This window comes from Dipodomys merriami, unplaced genomic scaffold (assembly GCF_024711535.1).
Source record: "Dipodomys merriami isolate MVZ:Mamm:240054 unplaced genomic scaffold, mDipMer1.0.p SCAF_21, whole genome shotgun sequence".
NCBI classification, from domain to species: domain Eukaryota; kingdom Metazoa; phylum Chordata; class Mammalia; order Rodentia; family Heteromyidae; genus Dipodomys; species Dipodomys merriami.
The window spans coordinates 27,507,311-27,534,938 of record NW_027203493.1 but is presented as its reverse complement, the minus strand read 5'-3'; the positions used below and the strand labels follow the sequence as shown (position 1 = coordinate 27,534,938).

The window sequence follows — 27,628 nt, the reverse complement described above, 5'->3', positions numbered from 1 at the left end:
TGTTAGGAGCTGCTTCCCAGAAGGAAGGGAGGACAGGAAGGGCCTCTGGAATGAGGGTCTCAGCTATTTTATGGAGAACCTCCTCATCAGTTACTTTACTCCATACATTACTACCTTTTAACTGAGACAGCATTGCCATTTTGGGTAGCTATTTTTTTTTTGTTTGTTTGGAGAAGGGATTCATTGTTCTTGGCTAAAAAGCTAGAGGACAGAAGAATCTAATCTAATTTTATTCATGTCACCATATCACTGACATTTATACATAATTGGGCTTATTAACTGGCCTCTGAATAAATGAAAGATTACACAAATGAAACTGTTTGAAAAACCATACCAAGAAATCCCAGGGAAATAGAATTTGAAATCACCCACAATTCTACTCCTTTAAAAGAATGATACATGTCGGTGTGGGGGGGAGGGGGGTATAATTGGTATAATTGGGTATAATTGTGGGGGGAGGGGGGAGGCTGGGAAGGGAGGTGAAGGGTAAACAAAGGAGGAGGCTGCAATGCTTGGTAAGAAATGTATGCATTATCCTGCCCATGTAATTGTAGCCCCTCTGTACAGTATGTTCTCAAATAAAATAAAATTAAATTAAAAAAAAAGAATGATACAGAATATCTCTTATCTTGCCTCTTAGAAGTAACCACTTTTAGCCAGCAGTGGTGGTTCATGTCTGTAATCCTAACTACTCAGGAAACTAAGATCTGAAGATTGAGATTTGAAGCCAGCCTGGGTAAGAATGGCAGGAGACTATTTTTTTTTTCATGAGACTCTCATCTCCAATTAGCCACCAAAAAGCTAGAAGCTCTCAAATAGAGAGCTGCCCTTAAGCAAAAAAAATCTAAGGGACCACGTCCAGGCACTGAGTTCAATCCCTAGTACTAGCACAATAAATAGCTAGCTAGCTAGATAGATAGGTTAATAGATAAAATAAAGAAATAAATGTAAATACTTTTATGCTTACATGGATTGATAAAGTATATATGTATGTATACACATACATAGATATATTTTATATATACATAAGATTAGGGCAATTTTCCATTGTTTCCTGAATTTTCATTTATTAATTATACCATGAACAATATACATTTTAAAATTAAAATTTAATTTAGGTTGGATTCTATAGAAAAAAAGAGTAACCACTTTAACAGTTTGATGTGTTTCCTTCCCTCTTTTCACTTCTCTTTATAAACATACTTATCTCTAAACTTACCTAAATATTTCAGCACACTAATCATAGCAGTAAGCATATTATACACACACACACACACACACACACACACATACACACACACATATATATACATATATATATATATGTTAAGAGAAATACATTTAAACAAAGGGGATCACAAAATAGATACTAAAACTATAAATCTTTTAAAGATATCTACTGTTGAGATTTTTCATACCAGCACAGACCTTGAAGAGTTAACTTGTTCCTCCCAGAGTCCTGTTCCCTGGGCTCCCGCCCCTCCCTAGGGGTCAGACATTGGCCAGGAGCCTGTCCCAGCAATTTGATGCAATGCGATGCTCACCAGGCTCCATGCCTGGGCAGAGTCAGAGGGTAGGCATGAAGGTTTCCAGCATGACAGCAGTAACCAAAAGAGGAAATGCAATGAGGGAGCCTAGGGAGCATTGTAGCTTAGGGCCCTGGAGGCCCCACACCCAGTAACAACCCAGCAATGTCAGTCTGATTGATGCCACTACAGAACGACACTGGGGCAGCATTTTGGGCAGTTACCTGGCTATGTTCGGTTTGCACAGGCAACTACACTGGCTGAGTGTTTTCTCTCAATAAGAGTATGTGGTTGATAAAGTAACAGAAGACCTGATATTTTCTGTTAAAATTGATTAAAATTATCTAAATGCTTACTTTAATAATACCTCATTGTAAAATGCCAGGAGATGAAAGCTTTTGTTGCATTTCATAAAAAAGTATTTTTCAGTTTGTCTTCACCAGGAGAACCTTGCCCATATACTACTGTCTAGACCCCACTGCAGAGTCTCATTTCATTGGTCCAGGGAAGGACCTGGGCCTGTCCTGAAGAGAACAGAGAATTACATTATCATTTCTACTATCATCTTTATGTTATTCTTTTTATAGTATATGAGTTAGTATCCAGAGTCCAGGTGCTAGAGCCTAAGCCCTTGGGCTTAAATCTTCTTTTTCTACCAAACTCTCAGTGAGATTTTAGGTGAGATACTGAACCTCTGTGGGCCTCATTTTTCTGTAAATGAAATTAACAATCACCACCTATCTCATAGGGTTGTTGTGAGAATTAGAGATAATGTATGTACATTGTTTAACTTAGTCTCAGGCATGCAGTAAGGATAACTTCACAAATTATAGTTCTTATCAGAGTCATTATTATTCTGAGTCAATTCTGATTGTCTGGTCTGATGTGTAGGAAGCAGAAGAAATAATATGGAAGGTGAAATAATTTGTTAAAGCATCAGTTTGAAACTGTATTAAATAGAGCTCTCAATTGTTTATAAAATTTCCCCCTTATGTACAGTAGTGAAAAAGTGGGTAGAGAATTAGGAATAACAATGAACCATAAAATCTTGCAGGTAGGATACAGCCTCATGTGTGGACATATTCATTTTCACCTTTACTTCCTGCAGGCAGAGTTCTAGATGACACCTATGCCACCAAATACAAGGCCTTCCCCAGCCTATGAGTACTGTCTTAACTACAGCCTGCTGCATAGGCTGGAAAGCCTAGACATTTTCATCTTTTTGTATTTTACCTCTTTGCCAACACATATATTTGATATTCATATTTTATTTGCATCTTTTTCTGGTTCCAAAGCCTTGTCAGAATACTTTCAAATTTCCTTTTTAATTCTACCTTACTTATTGAGTGGAGGAAAAGGAGAGTGGGGGAAAGCCTTCTTGTGGGCATCCTTGACTCTGAATGAATGTCTTCCCTCATCAAACTCAGGATCTCATTCATATCCTATGTCTTTACCTATTCTCTTTCTTCTCCAAAACAAATTGAGATTCCTAACTTAGCTCTTTGTTAGTTTGTTAGTTTTTGTTTCTAATTCTTCTCCCCTAGAAGAAAAACGTACTCGTTCAAAGTATTTAGAAGCACATCAGCTTTATTGCTGTTTGAGGGAAAGGTTTTTACTATGTGCTATGATTTGATTAAGTTTCTACCAAAGGACATGTATTCAAAGCTTCACCACCATTGCTGGTGCTCTTGGGACGTGGTGGAAGCTTTAGGAGTTAGCATCTAGGGGGAGGAAGTAAGGTCACTGGGGATCCCGGAACTCCTTCCCCTTTCTCTCTCTTGCTTTATGGACACTGAGATGAGCAGCTCACCTCACCATACAGTCTGTGCCACGATGTAAATGGCTGATATAGGCTGAGAGCAATAGTGCCAAGCTACCAGGGACTGAAATTTCTGAAACTCTGAGCCCAAATAAATCTTTCTTCTTTTAAGTGGATTTATCTCAGATATTTGTCAAAGTGATGAAAAGCTAACATATTTTGCTCTGCTTCCTCTGTGGAGTCTCTTCATTCATATTGCTCTGACTACTTCATTCTTCCAGGCCCTTTGTATCTTTCATGGAAATCAGTTTTTCTCTTTCAGATAGACAAGAATATTGCTTGGCCCCTTGGGCTGTTCTTTGGATATCTAGCCAATCACTAAAGTATGTCTAAGAGCATGACCTCCGATATGCTCAGTCTCTGGCACCTGCATTGGGAAGGAAGTACTATCTGCTTTATCTTCCCTCTGATAAGATTTATATACACCGCCTTTTCCCCCCTATAGTAGTCACAGTCTGATTACACTTTCTTCAGCCACATTTTCATTGAGTATAGATTTTGCCAAAATCCTTTGTGAAGAGACAAAATTTAAAGAAAGAAATGCTTCTTGGACTGGCAAAAGCAGCAGAGTATACCCATAGCTTCAACGCTAGGGTGGAAACACAAAATTTATCTCCAGAACTCTTCTGGATTTTTTAAAATAAGTTAAATAATCAACATAGCTGATAATTCTGTGAATAGTTGACCCTCTTTTGTTTTATCATGGTATACTTTAGACTGTATCTCTGAGGTGTTGGCTATACATATCATTTATCAATTTCATTGTTTGCTTCCCCTAGTAGCTCATGAGATAGCTTACAGAAACAGTAGCTATATCATCCTTGGAATCCTGACAGTAGGGAACAGAACTATTTCTTATGTTTCCCATCATGTGTCTATTGCCTATCACATACATGGCTCTCGATGATGTGTTTGTTGAATTAATGATTGAACCTCTAATTAACCAATGGTTTCCTATATGTTTGTTTGGCTTTTAGTCAGGGCCATTTCCTTGAGAACCTATAAATAAACACTCTAGCATTTTCAGGTGAAGGATCCTTAGTCTGAGGGCATTGTTGGTCACATTGATTTGCAAACAGACCCATCTAGAAAAATTTGGAAAATGGGCTCACAGTGCAGTGAATAGAGAAGATAATCAGGCTACTAAAGAGATGACCATAGTCTAGGGTGGGTGAGGTCTCTAACTCAGCCACTGAAAAAGAGTGTTTGTACCATCTCTGATATATGTATTATAGATCACCATCTTATAAAAGAAAAACACATTTTTAAATAAGCTAGTGTGAGTTTTTTAAAATCCAAACATGCTCATGAATGTTTCACTTTTATATCATTTTTATGTCATTCCAGAGACTTACAACACGCCCCCTCAACTGTTCACAAATTATTTGAGGGTCCCAGGAATGTTGATTTTTGTCCCTCCCCACCCCGCCATTACCAATCTCTGCAATCTTGGGTAACTGTTGGGGTTTGGATGTCCTCAAAGGACCGTCTTCTTCTGATATCAGGCAGATAGAATCTTTTTTTGTTAATTTAATTTTATTGTCAAGGTGATGTACAGAGGGGTTACAGTTACATATGTAAGATAGTGAGTATATTTCTTGTCAAGTAAGATAGTGAGTACATTTCTTGTCAAACATTGTTACCCTTTCTCTCATTTTTCTCACACTTTCCCTCCTCCTCATTGCCGCCCCCCCCCCCCCAGTTGTAAAGTTCATGGGATCTTTAACTTAGGTGAGGGATAACTTGGTGAGGTTGATCACTTTTAGATAATCTCTGAAGCTCAGTTGGTACTCAGCTTAATTACTGGTGGCTGACACTGAAGATCAGAGACAATGGATCTTACAACCAGGGAACATCTAAACTCAGGATCATTCTGTTGTCCTGTGAACTTTGGTAATAAGTTTTGAATTGGCATACCGTTGATATTTGGATGACTTTGAAAGTTTAGAGTCAAAGAAAATGAAGAGTTGTCAGACTGGGGATAAGCACTGGGATATTTAGACTTTACAAATAAGTCTATGGTCATAAAAATGTTTTCTAAAAGGCTGGGCTCTTTCCAGCTTGCCATTGTCTAAATCAGAAACTTCTCTAGCTATCAGTGCTTGCCATTTTGACTTAAAATGGCTTCTTTCATAATAACACAGTATCCAGTAAGGAGTAAACTTATAGACCATTTTTATAATTTGAGATGATCCAGAATCATGTGTGTGTGCGTGTTCATGTGCCCATGCCTCTGTGTGTGTGTGTGTGTGTGTGTGTGTGTGTGTGTGTGTGCACCAGTCCTAGGGATTGAACTCAAGCAGGGCCTGGGTGCTGTCCCTGAGTTTCTTTTACTCAAGCTAGTGCTCTACCATTTGAGCCAGAGCAACACTTTTGGCTTTTTTGAGGGAAAGTTTATTGGAGATAGAATCTCCCAGACTTTCCTACCTGGGCTAGCTTCGGACTGTGATCCTCAAAACTCAGCCTCCTGAGTAGCTAAGACTGTAGGTGTAAGATACTAGCATCTGGCTAAAAGAGCCATTTAATTATATTTTTGCTTCTCATTTGCTATTTTCCCCCTCTTTTTCTAGTTTGAGTGACCAATTATTTTTTCATTAGATAAGAAAAAATGTTGTACGAAAGATAAAATGTGGATGAAAAATATTCTAGGGAAAAGCAAATGTTATTGAAGGAACAAAAAATATAGAAATTTAGAAAATAATAGAAAATGCATTTGTCTTCAGTCAAGAAGTATAAAAAGTTACCAGATTTTAGTTAAACAGAATGTTCATTTATTTGCTACATCCTAGAGTATTACAGAGTATTTTTTAAACAAAGAAATGTATGCACCATCTTTTATATTTGTACTTTTTTATCTCAGAACCCAAAATGCAAGCTTGGTAGAAAATTTAATTAAATTCTGATTCTAAATTTCCACTGAACCAAATGGCAAATATATAATATGGCATTATTTGCATTGCTCTACCTATAGCAGACATCAGTTGACCATTCTGCTGTTTCCAACTAAATAGTTTTGCCCTCCCCATGCCCCCAAATCCTTTGCTAAACAGTGTGATGTGGCCGGGCGCTGGTGGCTCACGCCTGTAATCCTAGCTACTCAGGAGGCTGAGATCTGAGGATCGCGGTTCAAAGCCAGCCCGGGCAGGAAAGACCATGAGACTCCTATCTCCAATAAACCACCAGAAAACCGGAAGTGGCACTGTAGCTCAAGTGGTAGAGCGCTCGCCTTGAGCTGAAGAGCTGAGGGACAGTGCCCAGGCCCAGAGTTCAAGCCCCATGACCGACAAAACAAAAACAAAAACAAAAACAAAATATTGTGATGTGAAAATCACTTAAGTACAGATAGTCCTGAAGATGAAACACTTCTACTGCTTGTGTCTTAAACTTTCTACCCAAAGTGTCACCTCCAAACCATCACTCTGGGAGTTTATTTGGAAAACAGAATGAGCCCCATTGTAGATCTGCTGAATCTGAACCTGTATTTTAACAAGATTCTCAGTGATTCCATACAGATTAAGGTTTGAGAAGCCCTGGATGTGCATGGAATACATGGTACATTCATTAGGATACTTCTCAAATGTTACTGTACAAAAATCATTGAACTAAAGGTTTATTTAAAGATTGCTGCCTTCACTCCTCCCCTAGCTCCACCTCTAGGGAGCTTCTTATGCAGTAGGTAAGGTGAAGGATTCCTTTGAATTCAGGGCCTTGCACTTGCTAGCCAAGTCCTCAACCACCACGGACATGACCCTTTTTAATTTTTTTTTTAGGTACAGCTAGACTCAGACCACAGTTCTCTGACATCCAGCCCCTCAGAAATTGCGATTACAAGGGTGCATCTCCATGCCCAGACCTGGGATGGGGATTCTGAAACAAGTTTCCAGGTGATGTGGTTGCTGTTGCTCTGGGGACCCTACCTAGGGAACTATTGCATCAGAGCCATGGGAATACTTGGGAATAGCTCCATGGTCTTTAGAAATGAAAGACAATGGTATCTTTGTATGTTTCTACAATTTTTCACCATCTGTGAGAATCAGAATTCAGAGTTTAAGTGCTGTTAACATCATTCTCTCATTCATAAGTCTGAGTAGCTGTTCTATCTACAGCATTACAGTTGATACTGAGGAAATCTATGGAAATTAAATTGTAGATCCTAATTTCATGAAATATTAACAAGATAAATAAGGCAAAACAATTGCATAAGAGGTATTGTCAGGGGGCCAAGTGTTAAGTGCCATGGACTACTCAGAAGGCAATAACTACAACAGGCTTTCATGCAGGGCTGCATGTGCTTGAGTCTATCTAGAATAGAAAGCATGGAACACAAAGTGCTTGTACCAAAATGAATGGAAGATAAGGAGGGTGGGGGAGCTGGCAAAACTAAGAAGGCATCTTCTTATTTCTTAATGCTAAGGTGGTTGCTTTCAAAGTCTAGTATCTTGAACAGGAAGCTGCTGTAACAAAAATGCTACACATTGGGTGACTAAAACAACAAATGTTTATTTTTCATTGGCCCAGAGGCTAGAGCTAGCTGACAACACTATCCAATTCCTCTTGCTTTCTGGTTACATCCACCCAGGCAGAAGAATATCATATTTATCTTCCCTCTTCTACAATGGACATTGATTGCATCCAGGAACTTATACTTCCCAAAGGCTCCAACTCCTAGTACTGTCACAATAAAAATTAAGGTTTTACAGTATACATTTTTGGGAGACCCACACCTCCAGCCTACAGTGTCTTGTATAGTTATAAATGAATGCTATCAGCATTGTAGATCAGGGCATTAGACATAAAATGGCAACTTGCACCCCAGAAACAGAAAGTGGGGAAATGGCTTCTAGAGATTATAAGTGGGAGGAATAGTTGCAATTTAAAAATAGAAATTACAAAGCCAGCTGTCAGTGGCTCATGCCTGTAATCCTGGTTACTCAGGAGGCTGAAATCTGAGGATCCCAATTGGAAACCAATCTAATCAGAAAAGTTTGTGAGAGGGGTTTTATCTGTGGCTAACCAGCAAAAAGCCAGAAGTAAAGCTATTGCTCAAGTGGTAGAGCACCAGCTTGCATGACAAAGCTAAGGAGACAATGACCAGTATATGAGTTGAAGCCCCAGTACTGGCAAACCCCAAAAACAAAAATCAACCCAGACATACAACTTTCTTGGGTTTGTGCTAAATGACAGCTGTGCACTCTGATTTGATCCAGATAACAGTCCAGTAAGTAAATCTAGTTTAGTCAAATCACCATTTTCCTGCATGTGAAAATCGAACATTCAAGGATGAAAATTCAAATCCAGATTGTTGTTCCGAGTGGGGAAATCGTCATTCAGGAGTCATGAGGCCTCTGGCCTGCCTGGATCATTCGATGCCTTCCATGTTGTATGACTTGGAGTAAGCAAGGAACCCATTGAGTCACTAAGAGGAGTCCTCTAGGGAATTAAAACCAAGGAACCTGGCGGAGGGGGGTGGGGGACGGTGGTTGCGGGGCTAGTAGGTCAAAGGTGCTTACAGGGAGGGGTACCTGCATGCAACACAGCAAGGTCTGGCTTTCCCTGCCAGGGTCACACAGCCTCTCAGGCCATTCTAATTACAAGTCCGTGGTAGGCTGCAGGAAGGAGCTCTCGAGGGGCAGCGGGGGGGGGGGGGGGGGTAGGCAGGTTTCTCTGACCCACGTATCAGTGAAATGTGCAGCCTTTGAAACCTGGCATCTGTCGGGAGAGCCTGGATGAGCAGGCAGAAAAGAGGAGACATGGCTAGCGTGTCCTTCGCGACGGGAGAAGAAGAACCGGCGTGGCCGCGCCGGAATGGGGGACAGCGAGGTTTGCAGCCAGGCGTGCCTCGGGAAGACTCCGACCGTTGAGGTGACCAGTGCAATTGGAAAACGGAAACTAACTTCCCCTGACCCTTACCGGCGGAGCTCCGGAGCTCCGTGGCGGGCGTTTGCGTTCGAAAGGGCATTTTTCAAAAGAAAGCGGCGGGGAGGTGGGGGTGTCCGCCCCGCCGGGAGGTGCGCGGCGGGAAGCCGTGCCGCAGCCCGGCCACCAAGCCTGCTTTGTACTGGAGGCCAAGCGCGGCCCCCGGAGTTTAGGCTGCGGCCGGGAGTTGAGACCACGCCCCCTTTGCAGTGAGAGTCGCGTCCGCTGATTGGCGAACCGCGGGCGGGTGGGCGTGTCGGGACCCGCCCGCGGCTGTCAGCGCGCGCTCCAGCCGCGCCAGCCGCAGCCCGGCCTTCCCTCCGCAGAGCCCCGCAGTCAGCGCTGTCTTCCCGGGGAGCCGGGCGGCCGCTCGCAAGCGCAGCCCTGCCCAAGCCCGCCAGCCGTGCGTCCAGGGGAGGGGGTGTCTCGTGGGGCCCCCCACGGCCACCGCCTGCGCTGCGCTCAGGCGCACGGAGCATGTGCAGAGCCACGGGCGCTTAAGGTGCTGTCGGTCTGAGGGGCTTGTGGGCTGCGGTGACCGACTGTCACGCCGGGGAGAGACCTCTCGGGGGGCTCTCGCTGCGCCTCGACTGCGTCGCGGGTGTCACTGCGGTGACCGCGAGCCGGAGCGGCAGCCGCCTCTCAGGGGAGACGTCTGGGGGGTTCCGTGAGCCCTCCCTCTCTCTCCTGCCTTCCCTATCCCGCCGGAGCGAGACGCGTGCGTCCCGGTCCCCGGCGTCCCCGGCGTCCCCGCCGCCGTCCTTCCCACAAGGGGCTTCCTCACTTCGGATGCCATGACAAGTTAATATGGGCGTCCACGCCGCGGCTTCTCAGGAGGAAGATTACCACCGGCGGCAAACCCGGAGCGCCCAGAGCTCCTGAAGCCCCGCCGCTCCGGAGCGGCGTCCCCGCCCGCTGCGGCCGGCAGCCCGCGAGCCGGTGGGACCGGCCGGACGCCGTGAGCGGCGCCCCGCAGGCAAGCTTGCCGGAGCCCCCCACACCTCCCCGTACCCCCCCCCCCCAGACCCGGGGGTTCTTTTATTTGTATTTTGTTTTGTTTTCCTCCGCCGGTGGTGGGCGCCTCGCGGGCCGAGGCCCGGCGCCTGCTCTGCCGCCCGCGCTGCCTTTAGCGGTCGCCGCCGCCGCCGCCGCTGCCAGGGACGTGCTGGGAAAACCGAAGCCCCGGGAGAAGATGCCGGCCATCCTGGTAGCCTCCAAAATGAAGTCGGGACTGCCCAAACCCGTGCACAGTGCCGCACCCATCCTCCACGTGCCCCCGGCTCGGACCGGCCCCCAGCCCTGCTACCTGAAGTTGGGAAGCAAGGTGGAGGTGAGCAAGACCGCCTACCCCAGCCAGATCCCGCTGAAATCGCAGGCGCTGCAGGAGCCGGCGGGGGAGGGGCTCCCGCTGCGGAAGAGCGGCTCGGTGGAAAACGGGTTCGATACCCAGGTGAGAGGTGTTTTGTGCTAGGGGGTGGGGGTGGGGGGCACCGTTTGGGAGGAATGGGTTAATACTTTACGTGGGAGGGGGTAATACTTCATTGGGAGGGGTGGGGGGAAAGGGCTACAGGGCGGGTGAGGAAGGGAACCACCTCCCTTAGGGTGGCATACTGGGTGGGTGGGGGGATGCTCAAGGAGTGAGGGCTGGCCAGTGGGTGTGGCCCGGGTGCCAGAGGTTCACCTAAGGAGCTGGGCGAGGAGATGAGCAGTGCTGGCACGCCTACCCATCTTTGGGAAGGATGGGGATGGGAGATTGCCAAGATCTTCCCCCAAAGCGTATATGGCACTAGAAATGTCTTGACCCCAAGAAGGGACTATATGGTATTTGCAACTGTCTGTGGGTTCCGAAGAGGTTCTATCCCTGTAGTTGAATGGTTTGAAGCTTCATTTGGCTTGCCAGCTCTCTGGTCTGGTTGTAAGATCCAGGGCGTGGGATTGGCAGTGAACCTGCTCTCCTCTTGGCTTGAAGATGGCCTGTTCCGGCTCCATCCTTAGGAAGCAGGGATTCTGGCAAGGTGCTGGCACTGCAGGCTGCTGGAGACTCCTAAGGTCTTGGCTGACTGTTGCTGTGGGGGTGGGTGGAGGGGGGGGCGGCTGTCTCAGAATGGCGGCTTGAAGCTAAGCCCCTCCTTTCTGGGTGGTAGATCCTGGTGTTGGTACCTAAGGTGACTTGGGAAGTGGGAGTGGGAGAATGACTGGAAGAGAAATGGTGACTTCTACCTTTCCAGATAGAGGCTGCATCACCCGATTGGGCTGGGTAACAGGCTTTGGCTATGCAATCTCTTTTAAGGAAATCCTTAAGGGCCAATCAGGTTTTCTTGGCCTCCTGCCCTTCCTGCTGCATTTCTCCCCCTCTTCTGGTAGAAGGGAGAAGGGGCACGCTTGTGTTTTATTGGCAGCCAGTCAGTAGGGACTTTTGGGGACAGACTGACCCAACGGATGTGACTGTCCTGGTCAGGAGGGAAGGGAAGTCAGAAGGGGAGGTGGTTTGGGGCTGGTATGGGGGAAGTGGCAACACACCAGCTGACCTTTTTGGCAGGCACTTCTCTGCTGACATGGTTTCTACCTTCTCCTGGAGCTTTGTTCAATCAGAGGCTAGTGCTCAACACATTCCTAGCCTTTCTGATGGAGGCACTGGAGCTGGAAGCTAATTGTAAGCAGACTTTTGGAACACTGGGTTAGAGAAGGCCCTCAAAGCAGATTAAGCTCCCACACCAGGCTGATAAGCATGCCCCTTGCTGCACTTGCTAAACATTTTTGGAAGCTGACAGCTTAGAGTGATGGTGTGTGGGAGGAAGGCAAGATTTTCTTTCAGTGCTCCGGGTCCTGTCTCTGCCAGGATAGTGTGTGCTGCTCTTTTACTGTTATTAGCCACAGGATTTGTTCAGGGGACTGTGACATGGGGATGAGCTACAGGATGCCTCTTGAAAGGGTTTCCCCTTCATCCATAGAGGTGGAGGCTTAAATGGTATAGTAGAGGCCAGGACAGTGAATCTGAGTATGATGCACACCCTCCAGCATGATGAGGAGGAATGGAGGAATGAGAGGAAGGTAGACACTGGTATTGTTCAGAGCAGCTGCTCTATTTTAGCCCATTTGACCCTTCATTTAGCAAGTATTCTTAAATGGAGTGGGCAGGCTTGGGAAAGGTGATTCATCACCCTCTCCTCTGAATAAAAAACATAAATCTCCAGCTTCTTTCTTAGGGGCTGACCCTGGCCTAGCCTTGGTCCCTGTACACCTTGCTTCCCTTCATTAATGGTCCACAATCCCCAGCATCCCTCTCTTCACTTACCTTGTCTTCAGTGGGCTTCCATGCACTGACCAAGAGGAGAATTTGGACAGACTGCGAGGGAAATGAGCCTCTTTCCAGTGGATTTTTCCTAGTTTACCTGTGTGCCATCCCATTTTTAATGCCCAGGTTCCAGAGGGGCTCTGCTCATGGCAATGGCAGATCTTGGTGTTCACAACCCCACCCTGACATCTAATTGACTTTGGCAAAAAAAAAATTTGCCATCTTTGGACAAGGTATCCCCACATGATATTCCAGAAAAAATCCTCAATTCTGGTTTGAGGATTATGTCTGACTTGCCACCTGGTAATTCCCCAGTCTGAAACCTAATGTTTACCAGTAGAAAACACTCAGGAAATGATTAATTCAGTGGCAAATGATATATTTGGGACCTCTTTTCTCACTTTTATTAAGGGGATTTTTGGCAAGAGGCTGGGTCACACATTGACCAAAGCTTAAGATTTAAAGTCATGTGGATGATGATGGTATTCTGAGTGTCATACTAGCAGGGTAAACTTATCCATTAACTTCTCTGGGCCTCAGTGTTCCCATCTGTAAAAATGAATATGAACAGCCCAAGAATGACTTGTTTGCTGCAGTATGTAATGGATAAAGAGAACAAAAATAATGACTATTGATACTGTTAACCCAATGGATAGAACATATTGAACTTAGATTAGTCTCAAGCCCTAAAGGAAAATATTGATATGTTCATAAGGATTTACAGAGCCTCTGTCAGAAGCCTCATTGTACAATACAAGTCTCATAGGAAGGGGAGGGGAGGGCATGTCTGCTGTTGAGTGCCTGAGGTACCAGGCTCTTTATGCATAATATAATTCATCTTCCCAAGAACACTTTTAGAGCAGACAACACAGATCTATTTTCTATGACAATAACAGAATAATAACAGTAACAATAATGGAAATTCCTTACATATTAGTTGGTCTGTGCCAGGAACTATCCTACTTACTTTCCACAAAATAATTCATTTATAATAAGCCAGTGAGCTAACTGTAGTTTTTCTCCTTTTACAATTGAGGCCAAAATGAGGTTAGTAACCTTGTGAGTGGCAGAGGTAGAATTAGTAGAATTAAATCCTGGACAATCTGGCTCTAGTCTCTGTCTTATCTATGGTACTGTACAGAGAGTCACAGACATCCCTGATCACCAGTGAGCTCTGATTTGTACGACCACAGATGACTATAACCACTGAGCTTCAGTAAAGCCCAGCAAAGGAAGGTAACTTGTTCAGGATCATAGAGAATAGCCCAGCAGAGAACCTAGCTCAAGGAAGGCCTATAATCTGCCTTGGTGCTCTGGCACATCTACAGGACAGGTAAGGTACAGCCTGGCTGTCTATGACACCATAGACTTGCTGAGAGGTATAATTTATGTGCCCAACAAGGAGCAACAAAGGGGAGGCAAGTAGCTGTTAGGTGTAGCCTCTCTGACAACCCTTCAATTTCTTACCTGGAGTCTCTTCTATAAACCTACAACTGGTTTTTAGCCTCCAGATGAGAAAACTGCTCTGCCAGTAGTACATCTCTCCAGATCCCCTTCCTGGTACCAAGATACCTGAGTCTCCTGTGTATGTTCCCCTATGTATGAATTATGATCCTGTGCAAAGAATTGTTTTAAATGCTCACTCTCTGTTAGTTCTGAATCCTTCTCTAGCCAACTTGCAGATAAAGAACACGCCGAGATATTTGAGAAGAGGTTAGCCTATTTTTAAGATGCAGTCACAGGGGGAAAATATGATTCTTATAATACTTTGATATTTCCTGCTTTTAGGAGTTAGTGATCAGCTTTCAACTTGTTTCTTTGTAATAGTAATTAGAAGTGATTGAAATCTTCTGTGTTTTAGATGTTTAAAAAGAAATGCATGGGTGAGGCTCCTGGGAAGAGAGTGCAGATCCAAGCTTACAACCTGTTGCAACTTTGCCTTTGCCCCATTGTGTTTTGATTAGAATCCTTTCTTCATCATCAAAGTTGATTATGGATTTGATTAGTGCATTTTTCTGCTATTGTGTTATTCCCTTCTCTTTCTCAGTTCTTGAAGGGAAACATATAATGTGATTATCTGCCAATGTGCAAGAATGTTTATAATTCACATATTGCTTATCCCAGTGGTTAATTTTCCAAAGCCACTTTAAGGGTGGTACTGGTGGCTTATTTAGAGATTCATTATGTGTGTATATATCTGTGTATAAATATATCCACTTCTGGTTATATGTGTATGTACACACATACACACATATATACACACATACACAAATACATACACATGGAACAGCTTAAAGTACTTAACACATGTAAGCACACACATCAAAGAGGAGGAGTTATAGCTTAAATTCTAGCTTTCTGAATAATTAGGTTTGCTTCCTGCTTTTCACACTCTCTTCCTCTATAACCAAGATTTAAAACACCAAAGCTCTCTGTCCATTTTATTTACTCACAAGCTTGAGAGATGTGTTTTAATTAGGTCTCAGTGGCCAGTGTGGGAAAGCCAAACCACACAGGGAGATTTTGGCTTCAAGTCAGAAATTCTTATTTCTTAGATTCAGCCTCAGTAGTGGGGAAGGGAACATTTGTGAAACATCTGCTATGTGCCAGGTTTGTCTGCAGTGCTCTTTATACATTTATTATTTAATTTCATACACCAGGCACTGAGTACAATGTGAAATGGTCAACACATTTATGTGAGGAAGCTGAAGTCAAGGGAAATTATCACTCAGGGACAGTTATATATGCTAACATAGGTTTTGAGAGGCTGGTTTGGATTCAAATCCAGGCTGTGGGCAAATTACTTAATATCTCTAAACCTTATCTTGCTCATCTGTTAAGCAGAAGTGTAATGTTTATAGTTTGGCTATGAGGATCTAGTGAAATATTACAGGTTGCTGGCACAAGAAATATGCAATATGTGGCATGTGACATGGTCTCTTTTTATAAACCCAGGCAGATCCTAGGTTTATGTCTGCCTCACCCCCAAGCCCATCTTCTATCCAGATAACCTATCTACCTCCCAAGGGCATGGCTGGCTGCATGGAAGGATAGATGATGGCTTGTGCCATGAAAACAGAGAGTACTACATGACATTGGTTCAATGAATAGGTAGCAAAATTAAATGAAGAACAATGCCACGGAAAGAACTCATATCCAAAGTGATTCATTGAACTTTCACATCTTATTTCCAGACATGGTGTCTGTGTAACACTAACCAAACTGAGGAGGAAGGCCTCTTTTGTGTAACCATCTGAGCTGGCATGGTCAAGGTAGTTAAGTAAAACTGTCCAATCTGATGGCCTAGCCCAGGATGAAACCAAAGAATGGCACCATTGCTTGAGCTTCTTAATGGCTCTTTAGTGCTCTGAGGGCAGAAGGAAAACCCTTTTCTTTCACAACTGGCACAGTTGTGGGAGCTGGACCTTGTGATCAGTTTGGCCATCAAGGTGCCCCAAGGCATGGCCAGCTGCCCAATGAGGTTTTACCAATGGCCATAGGACAAATTTCAATGGTTTTCCTGTCTTGTGCTCACATTATTCAAGTAGATGGACAATGTGTTCCTCAAATGTCTTGGGTATAATGGACCATGTGATTTGGGGAACAAAACTTGGTCAGGCTTTTGTGCTTTAGTCTGTGCTGGACGATAGTAAGTGACTCAAAGCTTTCACAGAAACTTCGAGTCACCCACACAAAACCTTAAGAATTACTCATGCTTGTTGCCCCTTCCCCAAGGAAAACAGACCCTCTCTTGTGTTTTGCAAACAATTACCCTAGAGTCTCAGAACTTTTTGTCTCTTCTTCCGAGTGAAACTTTACTATGTCTGTGAATAATACTCCATCTTCATCTTTCTGGGAGGGAAGAAAGGGTGGAGTCAAGGTACTTATAAGGCTAGTTCCCAGGGTTCTTTGGGGGCCTTTGAGCAAAATTTGTTACTCATGGCTGAGTGACATAATAAAAATAGAGTCATCGTCATAGACACTGTTCTGGCAAAAGTGCTAGCACCAGGCATAGTATCATTAAGTTTAATACTTAAAAAATTCTGTGAAGTCGATGTGGCTTCCTGGAAAAAAAATTGTTTTTTTTGAAAGGACAGCTTTGGGAGTTAACAACTTTTGTTCTAGTCACTTCCTTTAGACCCTTTCTGTGTCACCATCAATAAGTTCACCTGTCCAAGTTTCAGTTGCATCACTTTTAAAAGGAAGGGGATAGTACCTGCTTTAGCCACTTTGAAGAGTTCCTCTGAGGGTTAGTAGAGGCAATTATGATGGACAGAGCACCGATGTTAGTTAGCATCTTTTTCCTTCAGAGAAATCAAAGTTCAGAAAGGTTAAGTTATTCTTTCAAATAGCACAGCTGGTAAATTGTACACTCAAAATTTGAACTCATAACTCTTTGACCCACAGAGTGAAAATTTTTGAACATCAAGTGTGAAAGCACCCTGAACAAATATCTGAAAAGCTGACTAACACTGGCTATATTCATAAAGCTGTGGCTAAACCATATGAATTGTGCAAAACTCCCTCCTGAGATAGTCACACAGTAGGCCAAACATAGGAAACATGGGATGCAATTTGCCCTCGGTTCTTCAACCTATCATCAAAGTTTTCTACTACCAAGTCTTAGGGACATTTACCTGATTTTGCTGAGGTGGAGGCAGACTTTTTTACTCAAGTTTAGTTATAATGGCCACGCTGTTTGTTCCAGTGTTGTTAAATCTGTTAGAGTGAAATAATGGTACTACAGTAAACTAAAATTTGGGGCAGATGCCCTCTTGCCTCTACCTTAGAAAGAGTTCCTAAGAAGAGTTCTAAAAAAAATAACAACAGTTCTTAAGAAATGGAGAGGGTTTAAACAATCCTAGAATAGAATAGACAGAGCTTCCAGAAATACTGATTATAGCAACCATATGCATACCATTTCTATATTATATAAGTCCATTTGGCATTCCTATAAGAAAATACCTGAAGCTAGTTAATTAGGAAGAAACAGTTCACAACTTTGGATGCTAAAAATCTAAACAGCATGGCACAGGCTGGTTCAAGTGTCTCCCTTGGGGACCCCCTTGGCAGATTGCAGTGGTAGAGCATGTCTGGAGCCAGGGATCACATTCCTAAATAGGAAGCCAGAGCATAGCCAAGGGTTTGGCTCAGGCTTTTACAACCATTTGCCCTACTGAAGACTCAAGAGACCAGAACTCCCTCCAGTGACTCCCCCAATAACCTAGGAGACTCTTACTAGGTTTTTTTCTTAAAGGTCCCATCAGATCCTTCCTCACATACATTATCTCATTTATTCCTCACACTGACTTTCAAAATCAGTATTTTGAACAAGTTTTGCAATAAGGAAAAAACTAGGAGTCAATGAGGAAATTAGCCTTAGAGGAGTTTGTATTTTTTGTGGTTGTTTGTTTATTTTTTGGACCACACAGATGATAGGAACACTGTGGAATTCTTTAAACCATCTTTCCAATTCCAAACTGGCACTCTTTTTTTTTTTTTTTTTTTTTTTGGTTGGCTGTGGGGCTTGACTTCTGGGCCTGGGTGCTGTTCCTCAGCTCTTCAGCTCAAAGCTAGTCCTCTACCACTTGAGCCACAGCACCACTTCCAATTTTCTGGTGGTTAACTAGAGATAAGAGTCTCACACATTTTCCTTCCCCAGGCTGGCTTTAAACCATGATCCTCAGATCTAAGCCTCTTTAGTAGCCAGGGTTATAGGCATGAGCCACCAGTGCCTGGCTCAAACCTGTGTTCTTAACCACAGCACTATTGTGCTTATAATTGGAGGAAGCCAGAGTCCCATATGGAGGTAAAACCTTAGAGAATCAAAACCTCAAACACTCTTGGAGACTGCTCACATTGTTTCTGACCTTGGTGCTCTTCACTGTTCCCTTCTTAAATCAGGGTGTGTATACCTGGTTCCATACTGTCTTCAAAAGTTCCATATCTGTAGGATGAAAAGCCCCATTGGGCTTTCACCCATATCCTGCTTTAGTCTGAGTACTATATCTTCCCACTGGTATCTATGGCTGCTGTCTCTGTGGTCACCTCTGTCATGTGGTCCTGGTGAGGTCCATGTGCCTCGCAGCTGGCAAGACTTCTTTCCTGTCCTGCCACGTGGCATTTGGCTGCAGCTCTGCAAACAGTCCCTAATTCATGCTGGTTTGCTTTGATTCTTTTCAGACCTGGAAGTAACGCATGCTCACATCAAAATGTGTGGGCTGTCAGTGGTCAGACCTTCTGATAGATGAACTTGGTTTTTAGGTATCTTTAGACCAAGAAAGAAAGCCCTAAAGGAAAAGTTAACATTTAGGTGACAAACCAAATTTGGAAACAACAGCCTTACATGGGAATACTGCTTATGATCTAAGGACTTGGGACACCTCAGCCAGTGAAGATCTTCAAAGCTATTTCTTCCTATAACTCCATTGTATCAATGGAAGTGTCATGGCCCAGATTAACTCCAGTCCCTCACCTCTGGGAACCAGACCACTAACTAGAAGGCATGCATCCTGACTCCTGGTTAGTATGTCCTTTTCTACTTCTTTCAGAAATTAGATGTTCTGTTTCGAAGAGTCCAATGGTTTAAATATATATGCTATACTGTATCATTTTCCCTTTCTCATGCCAAGTACTTAAAGTGAATACTTATAACTTCTTTATATTGGGAAAATTTTGCATTTGGCTTCAAGAATAAAAAAAAACTAGAACCTCTTTGTAGATGGCATAATTGTGATATAAGTTCATCTTTAAGACCTGCCGTGGACCAGACACTTACTATGTCTCCTTTAAGCTCACAATAATTTGATGAGACTAGGGCATTTCATCTATTTTTTATGTGAGGTTTAGAATTGAGTAGCAAGTTAACCCAGACCACAGAGAATCCATGCTCTTGTTTTGTGGCTTCTTAGATACTCACCACCATTTCTAGGTAAAGCTGAAAGAGACCAAGGATATCATTTGACCTTCCCTTTTATTTACCAGGATTCTCACTTCCCCCATGGTAGGGGGCCTGGAACATAGAAGGCATGCAGTAAATTGTTGCTGAATTGTAATTCAGACATGTCAGCTCAGGGAACACAAAAATTTTGGTGGGCTGTGTATGTGAAACTCCCTGATGTGCCATAGATGAGATCACTGTTACTAACTGAGCAATTACTATGTGCTGGACACTCTTCCCAGCATTTGTATGGATTTTTCCACTTAATCATCACAGAAACAAGAACCTCTTAGTTAGGTGATTTTCTGTTTGACTTTATTTTGCAGGTAGCCTGGGCTATGGGCACCATAAACAACATGCCTAAGGTCAGGGTCAAAGTCTTCCACTCAAACATTGAGTGGAAGAGTCAGGCTGGAAGCTCAGGTAGCAACACCCTAATCTCTCACCTCTATCCACTGCTGCTAACTAAACCCAACTCTAGTCAAAGGTGAGGAAGATAGAGAGGATCAACAACTAGTTTAACAATTTCCAGTGAAACCCAGCTTAGACTTCCTCAATAGATAAATGATGGCTACAAAGTGCCTGTGTCTCTAGAACTGAACTAGCGATACTCCCTGGTAATCCTGACCACCTATTAGACTCCTTCCTTTTCCCCCTTTGGTCTGCTTCTCACTCATTTGGAATTGTTTCTTCTTTGGGTTGTGAAGTAGAAACGAATATAAATTTGACTGAGCCTCTAGAAATGTTTACCTGTCTAAAAATATGCCAGCTTTGTTATATTTTTAGCCAAATTTAGATTTGAAAGTATATGAATTACCCACACCCATGTATTAGGCATGAACTGCTGGTACATTTTGTAACAGGAAGCTGCTGGTTTCCATTCCAGAGAACTGGAATTCGGTCAGAGATTTGTGATTTGTAAATACCAACTCTTGCCACATTCCGTTGCTGTTTTTAAGAGCATCTCATCACCTGGATTCAGAGGAAGAAGGCCATGGGCAAGGCCAGGCTGGCCCAGCTTCCCTGGTGCATTCTCTAGGTCTGGTGGCTTCCAAGCGAACTCTGCTTGGCTCTTTCTCCCCAATCTCATGCCATTCTCTAGTGTGTTGCCTTTGGATTCACACGAGGGCAGACAGAGTGCTTATTTTAGAACTGGAAAGAGCACAGACGTATCAATAAAAAACCAGGGAAGGAAAAATCCATTCAGTGGTTTTAAAATATCCCTCCCTTAACCGGACAAATTATTTTTGTTTCTTAAAAGCAACTGGTAATTTTCTCCTCGAAACAGTTGGAAAAAGGCATAGAAGACTCTAAAGAAAAGGTGGGGGCTATGATGACAGCCTGTGGATTTCATCATCCTGTTCTCCTCACATATGATAGGTTCTTTCCCTTAAACTTCTAAAATACCTGTGCCCCTAATTTGCAGAGTGAAATCACAAAGACGCTGTTCATTTAAAATATAAGGAAGCTGAGGCTCGAGATCTTTGCATTTGCTGTTCTTTATGCTTAGAATTTCTTCCCCAAATATCAACCATGCTCACATCCTCACCTTCACCATCTACTCAGATGCTACCTAATCAGAAGTGCCTTTGTGAATCAACCTATATGAAACAGCAACTCCCAATACATTCTTTTATATCTCCTCCCCTTGCTATGTTTTACTCCAAAGCCAGATTATTCTGACATATTTAAGTATTTCTTTAGTTATATCTTCCTCTACTAGACTGTTACCCCCTGTGCCTTGTACAAAGCCTGACACATAGTAGGTACTTACTAAATATTCACTGAATGAGTAACAAGGTCTTATGTAGGGTTACAGGAAGCAGTATGCAGGTCTCACTCCCAGGCCAAGACTTACTCCTACAGCATTTCTTTAGACCCTATAAAGGAACTTAGAGTGTTTTTCCCTTAAGATGCTAAAGTATTAGAATGTTGTCCTGAGATGATTTTGCTCATTTAGCACAGAGTCAGCCAGTTGGGAAATGGTTATATGTTTGTCCAGGTCAGGAATTCTCACTCCTGAGCAGATTCTTGCTTTGTCTGATTGTAACATTGTCTATGAGATGCCCACAGTGGAGTGCAGAAGTGAGAAATAGCTTTGCCAACAGACACTAATTCTACTTTGACTTCAGTTTTGTTTCTTCCTTTATCCTGTTCACTTTTTGTGATCTGAGCGTTTGCTAATCAAAGTGTGGTCTGTGTATCCACACAATAGCTTTAGCTGGCAGCCTGTTGGAAATGTGCAATCCCAGGGCTCACTCAACCTAGAATCTGAATTTGCACTTTAATAAAATTCCAGATAATGTGCTGGCAAAGTAAAGTTTAATACACAGAGGAGTGTGTGTATCCTCAACTCATTCAAAAGTTCCTCAGAAAAATCCCTTGTCCACAAAACATTCTGTCACCAGCCCTGGCACCCCAACTGCTCTGAAAAACCCTGAACTGTGATTGAAGTGTGGATAGACGGGATGGACAGGGGAACCCTACAAGAGGGTCTCATGATAGAGGTTCCTAGAATCCAGGCAATTCCCTGTCATATGTGCTTTGATTTGCTGTGCCTATTTGTCTGGTGTCTAGGTTTTGTAGCTAACCATCATAGCTAACTCACGTAGTTAACTCATCATAATGGGGGAATGAAATCTACCTGGTCTCTGCAGAAGGAAGGGAACCAGCATTGGAAGGCTGGTTGAAAATGGCATGTTAACTTAAAGAGCCAGAGGCAGTTCCATCTCAGCCCTTCTCACAAATGATTATGACCTTTATTCTAGGTCTTTAACAAAGAGAGGGGGGTTGTTCCTACAGTTTGAACAGAACCAAATTTCCTCAGTCCTTGCTGTTTGGAAATTTTCTAATTCTCTTTAGTCCCCAAATCACATTGCATGATTCTAGCATGTTGTTTTGAAGGAGGCAGAATGTGCCCCCAGGGTCCAAAGGGGGAAGGGTTGGCTGGCTGGTTCTTGTGTCTAATCCTTGTGTCTATATCCTTGTGTCTAATGCCCAGGGTAGTCGCCTAGATGGACCAGTGCTGGGAAAATGTAATCTGTCTGCCTGCTGAGGCATTTCTTTCAATCATGCTGTGGTTGAGGATTGATTCAGAGGAAGCCTATTGGTAAGAACTGAGTTCCTAAACCAGGCTGTTTGGAGAAAATTATTGTCTAATCCTGATATCAGAGCCTTTTGCCTTGTTGTGAGCACATCAGGGCTATTTAAAAACTGCTCACATGGTCGCTGGTGCCATAGAAACAGGCTATCTTTGTGCACACCCGTGTCTTAGTCAGGCATGAGCCACCACATGTGGAAGAAGAGGGCTTGGAGGCTGAATTCACTGCAGAGTCCACAAGAAGAAGGAAGGTGGCAGCGGAATTTGGGGAGTGCTTTTGTTCCTCCCTTAGCTTCCTTAGCTTGGTGTCTGTTATTGGACTCTGTCCAAGCTACCTTCTTGGTATCTGTCATTGAAGTCTATCCAGCCTCCTTTGAGTCCAAACCTGGCACTGAATGAGGACAATAAAGCTTCCCTGTGACCAAAAGCTGATAAGCCTGACATCAAGAGGTTGTCTGTGTGTGTGCATCTATTGGTATATTCATACATGTTTGTGTTGGTATATTCATACATGTTTGTGTATGTACACATGTGTGTATAAACATTGTATATGTTGGTGTGTGCATACATGCATACACTTGTGAGTGTGTATATGTATTTGTGTATACATGAATATGTGCTTGGGTATATATGCATGTGTGTGAGTGTATGTGAATGAATATATATATACATGCATGTGAATGTATATGTGTGTATGTACAAATTCCTAAATATTCCTTGATAGGTTGCAGAAAATCCTTTTTGTCCACTGGTAACCGTGTAGTGTATGAAGCAATGTGAGAAGCTGAGAGGCACTGTTCTTAGAATCAAGAACTTTACATTCTTTATCAAGTCCTCTTTAACATACTTCATGATGCTGCTCAGTGGTTCCTCAATGAACAGTACACATGTCTAGACAGTTCTGTTATAGAGTGGGTTTCTTAGGACTCTGAAGAGACTGTAAAGTACTATCTTGTATGTGCTGTTTGATACCAGCTCCCTCAGAAGAGTCAGATTAGAGAAGCCAGGGAAGAACAAATGGTCACACTCATATTGACAAGAGTTTAGACTTCATCTCTGACCACTTATAGCTATATGGCCCTAGGCAAATGGCTAAATCTGTCCCTGCTTCCTTCCTACTCTGCTCCGCAGACAGGACAGCAAAAACATAGAGTTGCTCTGTGCCTGTGATCATGTGTATGAAGCACATGGCAAGTGTCCAGCATGTGATGCACCCTTCATTAACATTAGATCCCAGTGTGTCTGTGGCTGTACCTACATGTATGGATAACAGCAGTTAAGAAACGTCATTGGCAAAATGCAATCAAGAGATCTGATTGCTTTGCCTAATTACATTAGTTTAATTTGGCAGTATGGAAACCAATTAATTCATTCTTTCAGATACTTACTATCAGAAACAGAAGCATGCACAGAAAGGTCCTATGGGGCAAGATAGGCATAAAGTATCTGTTCTTTCACATGGATGGTCCTCAGTGCATCAGTATACACCTAGGAAGAATAGTAAATATGCAGAATCCTGGGCTCTAGTCTCAGAGAGAGAGAGAGAGAGAGAGAGAGAGAGAGAGAGAGAGAGAGACAGACAGACAGACAGACAGACAGACAGACAGATGTGTGTGTGTGTGTGTGTGTGTGTGTGTGTATGCAAGTCTGGGGGTGAGACTGCAAAGTTTGTCCTTTTTCTTTTCTTTTCTTTCTTTCTTTCTTTCTTTCTTTCTTTCTTTCTTTCTTTCTTTCTTTCTTTCTTTCTTTCTTTCTTTCTTTCTTTTTTTTGTCAGTCATGGGTCTTGAACTCTGGGCTCTGGGCCTGGGCACTGTCCCTCAGCTCTTCAACTCAAAGCTAACACTCTATCACTTTAACCAAAGCTCCACTTCCGATTATCTGATGGTTAATTGGAGATGAATCTCATGGACTTTCCTGCCCTAGTTGGCTTTGAACCATGATCCTCAGATCTCAGCTTCCTGAAATCTGGAGGTGTGAGCCACTGGTGCCCGGCTTAAAGTTTGTCTTTTTTTACAAGTATGATCAGGTAATATACAGTAGACAGTCTGAAGGCCTACCCCCCCCTGCAGTGATGGAGATAAAGCCAGTGGAAGATCAATTAAGAAGCCTGAGGGAATAAGGGAGCTTAGACAATACAGGATAGGGAGGACCAGAACCTAGGAGTAACAGTAGCTGAGATTTGAATGCATGTGAGATCTATGGTAAGCAGGGCATCAGATTTTAGATTGGTCAGATGAGCAGATGGTAGAGGGCTCTGGACAGGAAACCTTGGCTCTTCTCCCTGTCACCATGAACTAATGTTGCCAGGTAGGGTAGGTACTATGTCAGGATGCCAGCCACTGGGAAGGATTTTCTGGGACTTCTGTTAAAGGGTAATGAATACAGTGTATGTGTCCTGGGTTTAAAGTCCAGGCTAGTTGGCTCCAGGTTGCCCAACAGTGCATATGTATTTCAGCATCTGCCTTGCTCAGTCAGAAATTAGGATAGTTTCCTATATTCTCCAACCTGGAGTAGGGGAGATGAATGAAGGTTTAGGAGCAACAAGGGATTTCTGCTCTTAAGTAGTTGAAATTACAGGTATCAACCACCACCACACCCAGCCTAGAATATAGAGTGAGGCCAGTTATATGCATATGAGTACCAATATTACTTCCACTGGCTGTGTGAGCTCAGAGCAGCCATAATTGGTATCTTAGGTTGTAAAGGGCCCTGTCTCCCTCCTGACAAAGGCTGAGCCAAGAGATCCCCAATAGTAGTGGCCTTTTATCTTCTGCCTACAGGAGAACAAATTTTCTGGGGTTTTCAGTGAGTCAGGAAGAACTAGAGGTAAGGAAGGATAGAAGATGAACAATACTGAAATACATTGTATGTGTGAATGAAGATGACAAAATCTGAAAGCTGTTTACTAATGGGGGTAAGAAAGATGGGGAAACAGAGTAAATGAGAAGTCAATCAATCTGATTAATCTACTATATAGGCCTGCATGAAATACCAAAGTGAAGCCCTTTTGAACAATTAACATACACTCAGACAAAAAAGAGAATGAAAGTAAGGTAAAACAGGTCCTCTAAGAGTATGGACATGGATAGGAGGGAAATGAGCTAACAGCGAGTGAGGAAGAATGAGCATAGTCAAAGTGCATCGTGTACCTGTGTGAAATTACTACAGGTAATCTGAGCTTGGTTTGGAAAGGGGAGGAGAGATGAGGGAAAGTGATGGGTGAGGGGTGTCTGAGCAAGATATACTTCATGCATATATGAACATGTCAAAATAACACCCCCCCCTTTGTACAACTAGGTGATGCTAAGAAAAGTAGGGGAAGAGAGAGAGGGAGGGAACACTTATTTAGACTTGCTGTGTGCTGGGCTCCAGGCTTATTATGATTTCATGACTTTTCTCACTTAGCCTCTACCTTAGGAGTGAGTTAACATCTGTCCTTTTGATAGGTAAAGAAAGGGAAGCCCAGAGAGGTGAGGAGACACAGCTAGGACATGGCATAGCCTGGTTTTCAAATTCCCTTTTACCTGACTTCAGAGATTCACTCCGTTCCACAGAGAAAATGATGAGAACTTTGCTCCTCTGTCCTCAGGGGCAAAGCCCTCAGAAACTAGCTACCCTGAGGTGGGTTGGGGGCAGAGTTGTGGGCAGAGCACCCTGGAGTCCCAGGACTTGTGGGCCATTTCTATGCCCTCGGTCAACAATCCAGCTTTCAATAATTCTGTCCTGGCTGCCCGCCGCCACTGTCATCACAGTCAGACCCCACACCCACACAGGAGAAGGCTTTGGCCCAGGGTATGCTGAAGCAGGAGGAGGAAATGCCCTCTGGTGGGGCTTATTACAAAGCCCCTGAATGGCCCCATTGAGGTGCCCAGGCTGGATGACAATGAGCCTGTTGGAGCCCTTGGCCCGCTGAGGTGAGAGGTCTGAGGCTGGGCAGGCAGTGCTGGCTCAGAGGCCAGACACTGACTTCCAGGGCTGGGAGCCAGGGCCTCTGACGTGCTCTGAAATGCCAGCTCTGCTTAATGGGGAGCAGCTGGGCTCAGCTAGGCATTTCTCTCCATGCCAGGAAGGCAGTGTGAACCCAGTTCCCCGGGCCATGGCAGCCTCCCCTCCTCCCTCCCATGCTTTGCTCCCTTTTCCAGGGCTAGGCCCAGCCAACTGGACATGAGGACCATGATCAGCCATTTGCAGTGTCCCCTCAGTCCTCAGTAGCACCCTTTCTAGCCCTGGTAGGAAAATAATAGCTCTTTAACAGCTCAGAACACCCACAGGTAGAGTTGTGAGGTAAGATGCAAGACACTCAGTTATATATGAATTTTAGGTAAACAGCTCTTTAATTGTGCTTAAACCATGTGTACACATATATTGATAAGTAACAAAGTCTAAGCCAAGATATGGGTTGTTGTGGCATGGGACAGATTTACATTTAAAGTTACTTGTTGTTTATCAGAAATGTGGATTTCACTAGACATCCTCTATTCTTACTTACTGACTCTGACAAATGACTGGGTTGATGTGGGGTTCTCCTTAATACTACCAAAGTGGGGTGGGGAGGAGGCCCAGTTCTCTGCCCACTCTCTGCCTCTTGTCTCCCACACATAAAATGACCAGATGCTAGAATGAGAAGGTATTCACAGACAAGCATTTGTGCTTCCTTGTTGCCTACCTCCTGGCAGGAGCCTCAAACTTTTTTCAGCTCCAACAGACAGGAGGGAGGATTCTAGTGACATTCTAGTTGGTGACCATTTTCATAGCACCTGCAAGTCATAGCAACTAACCTCAAGTGGCTTCATTGTGAATGAGACAGAGGGGGGTCTCTTCCCTAACAGACCTTAGAGGATTCTAGGGGGAATTGAGGTTGAACAAAAGAGTAAACTATCAACACTGTGGATCTGTGGGTGAGTGGAAGGGGGTCTTGGGGACTCTCACTGTACCCAGAGCAGGTATCTTGGAGTCAAGGGTTCAACTTGAAATTTGGAGCCATGTCATTGAGCTGACTAGCTATGTGGCCCTAGGCAAGACAATTTTTTT

The 27,628-nt window shown here is 43.7% G+C and overlaps 1 protein-coding gene across 7 annotated transcripts in view; it reads left to right on the top strand.

Moving 5' to 3' along the window:
* Nav2 (neuron navigator 2) overlaps positions 1 to 27,628 on the top strand; it is a 715,292-nt gene that overhangs the window by 322,163 nt on the left and 365,501 nt on the right. For 5 of the 7 annotated variants that reach the window (XM_070032725.1, XM_070032727.1, XM_070032726.1 and 2 more), the window contains exon 1: positions 10,331 to 10,711. The exons of 1 other annotated variant lie outside the window; for it this stretch is intronic. In XM_070032725.1, the coding sequence (XP_069888826.1) occupies positions 10,454 to 10,711 (258 nt within the window). In that variant the 5' untranslated portion in view covers positions 10,331 to 10,453. Of the gene's footprint in view, positions 1 to 10,329; positions 10,712 to 27,628 lie in introns of those variants that run through there. One more of the 7 variants, XM_070032731.1, reaches the window with a different exon arrangement.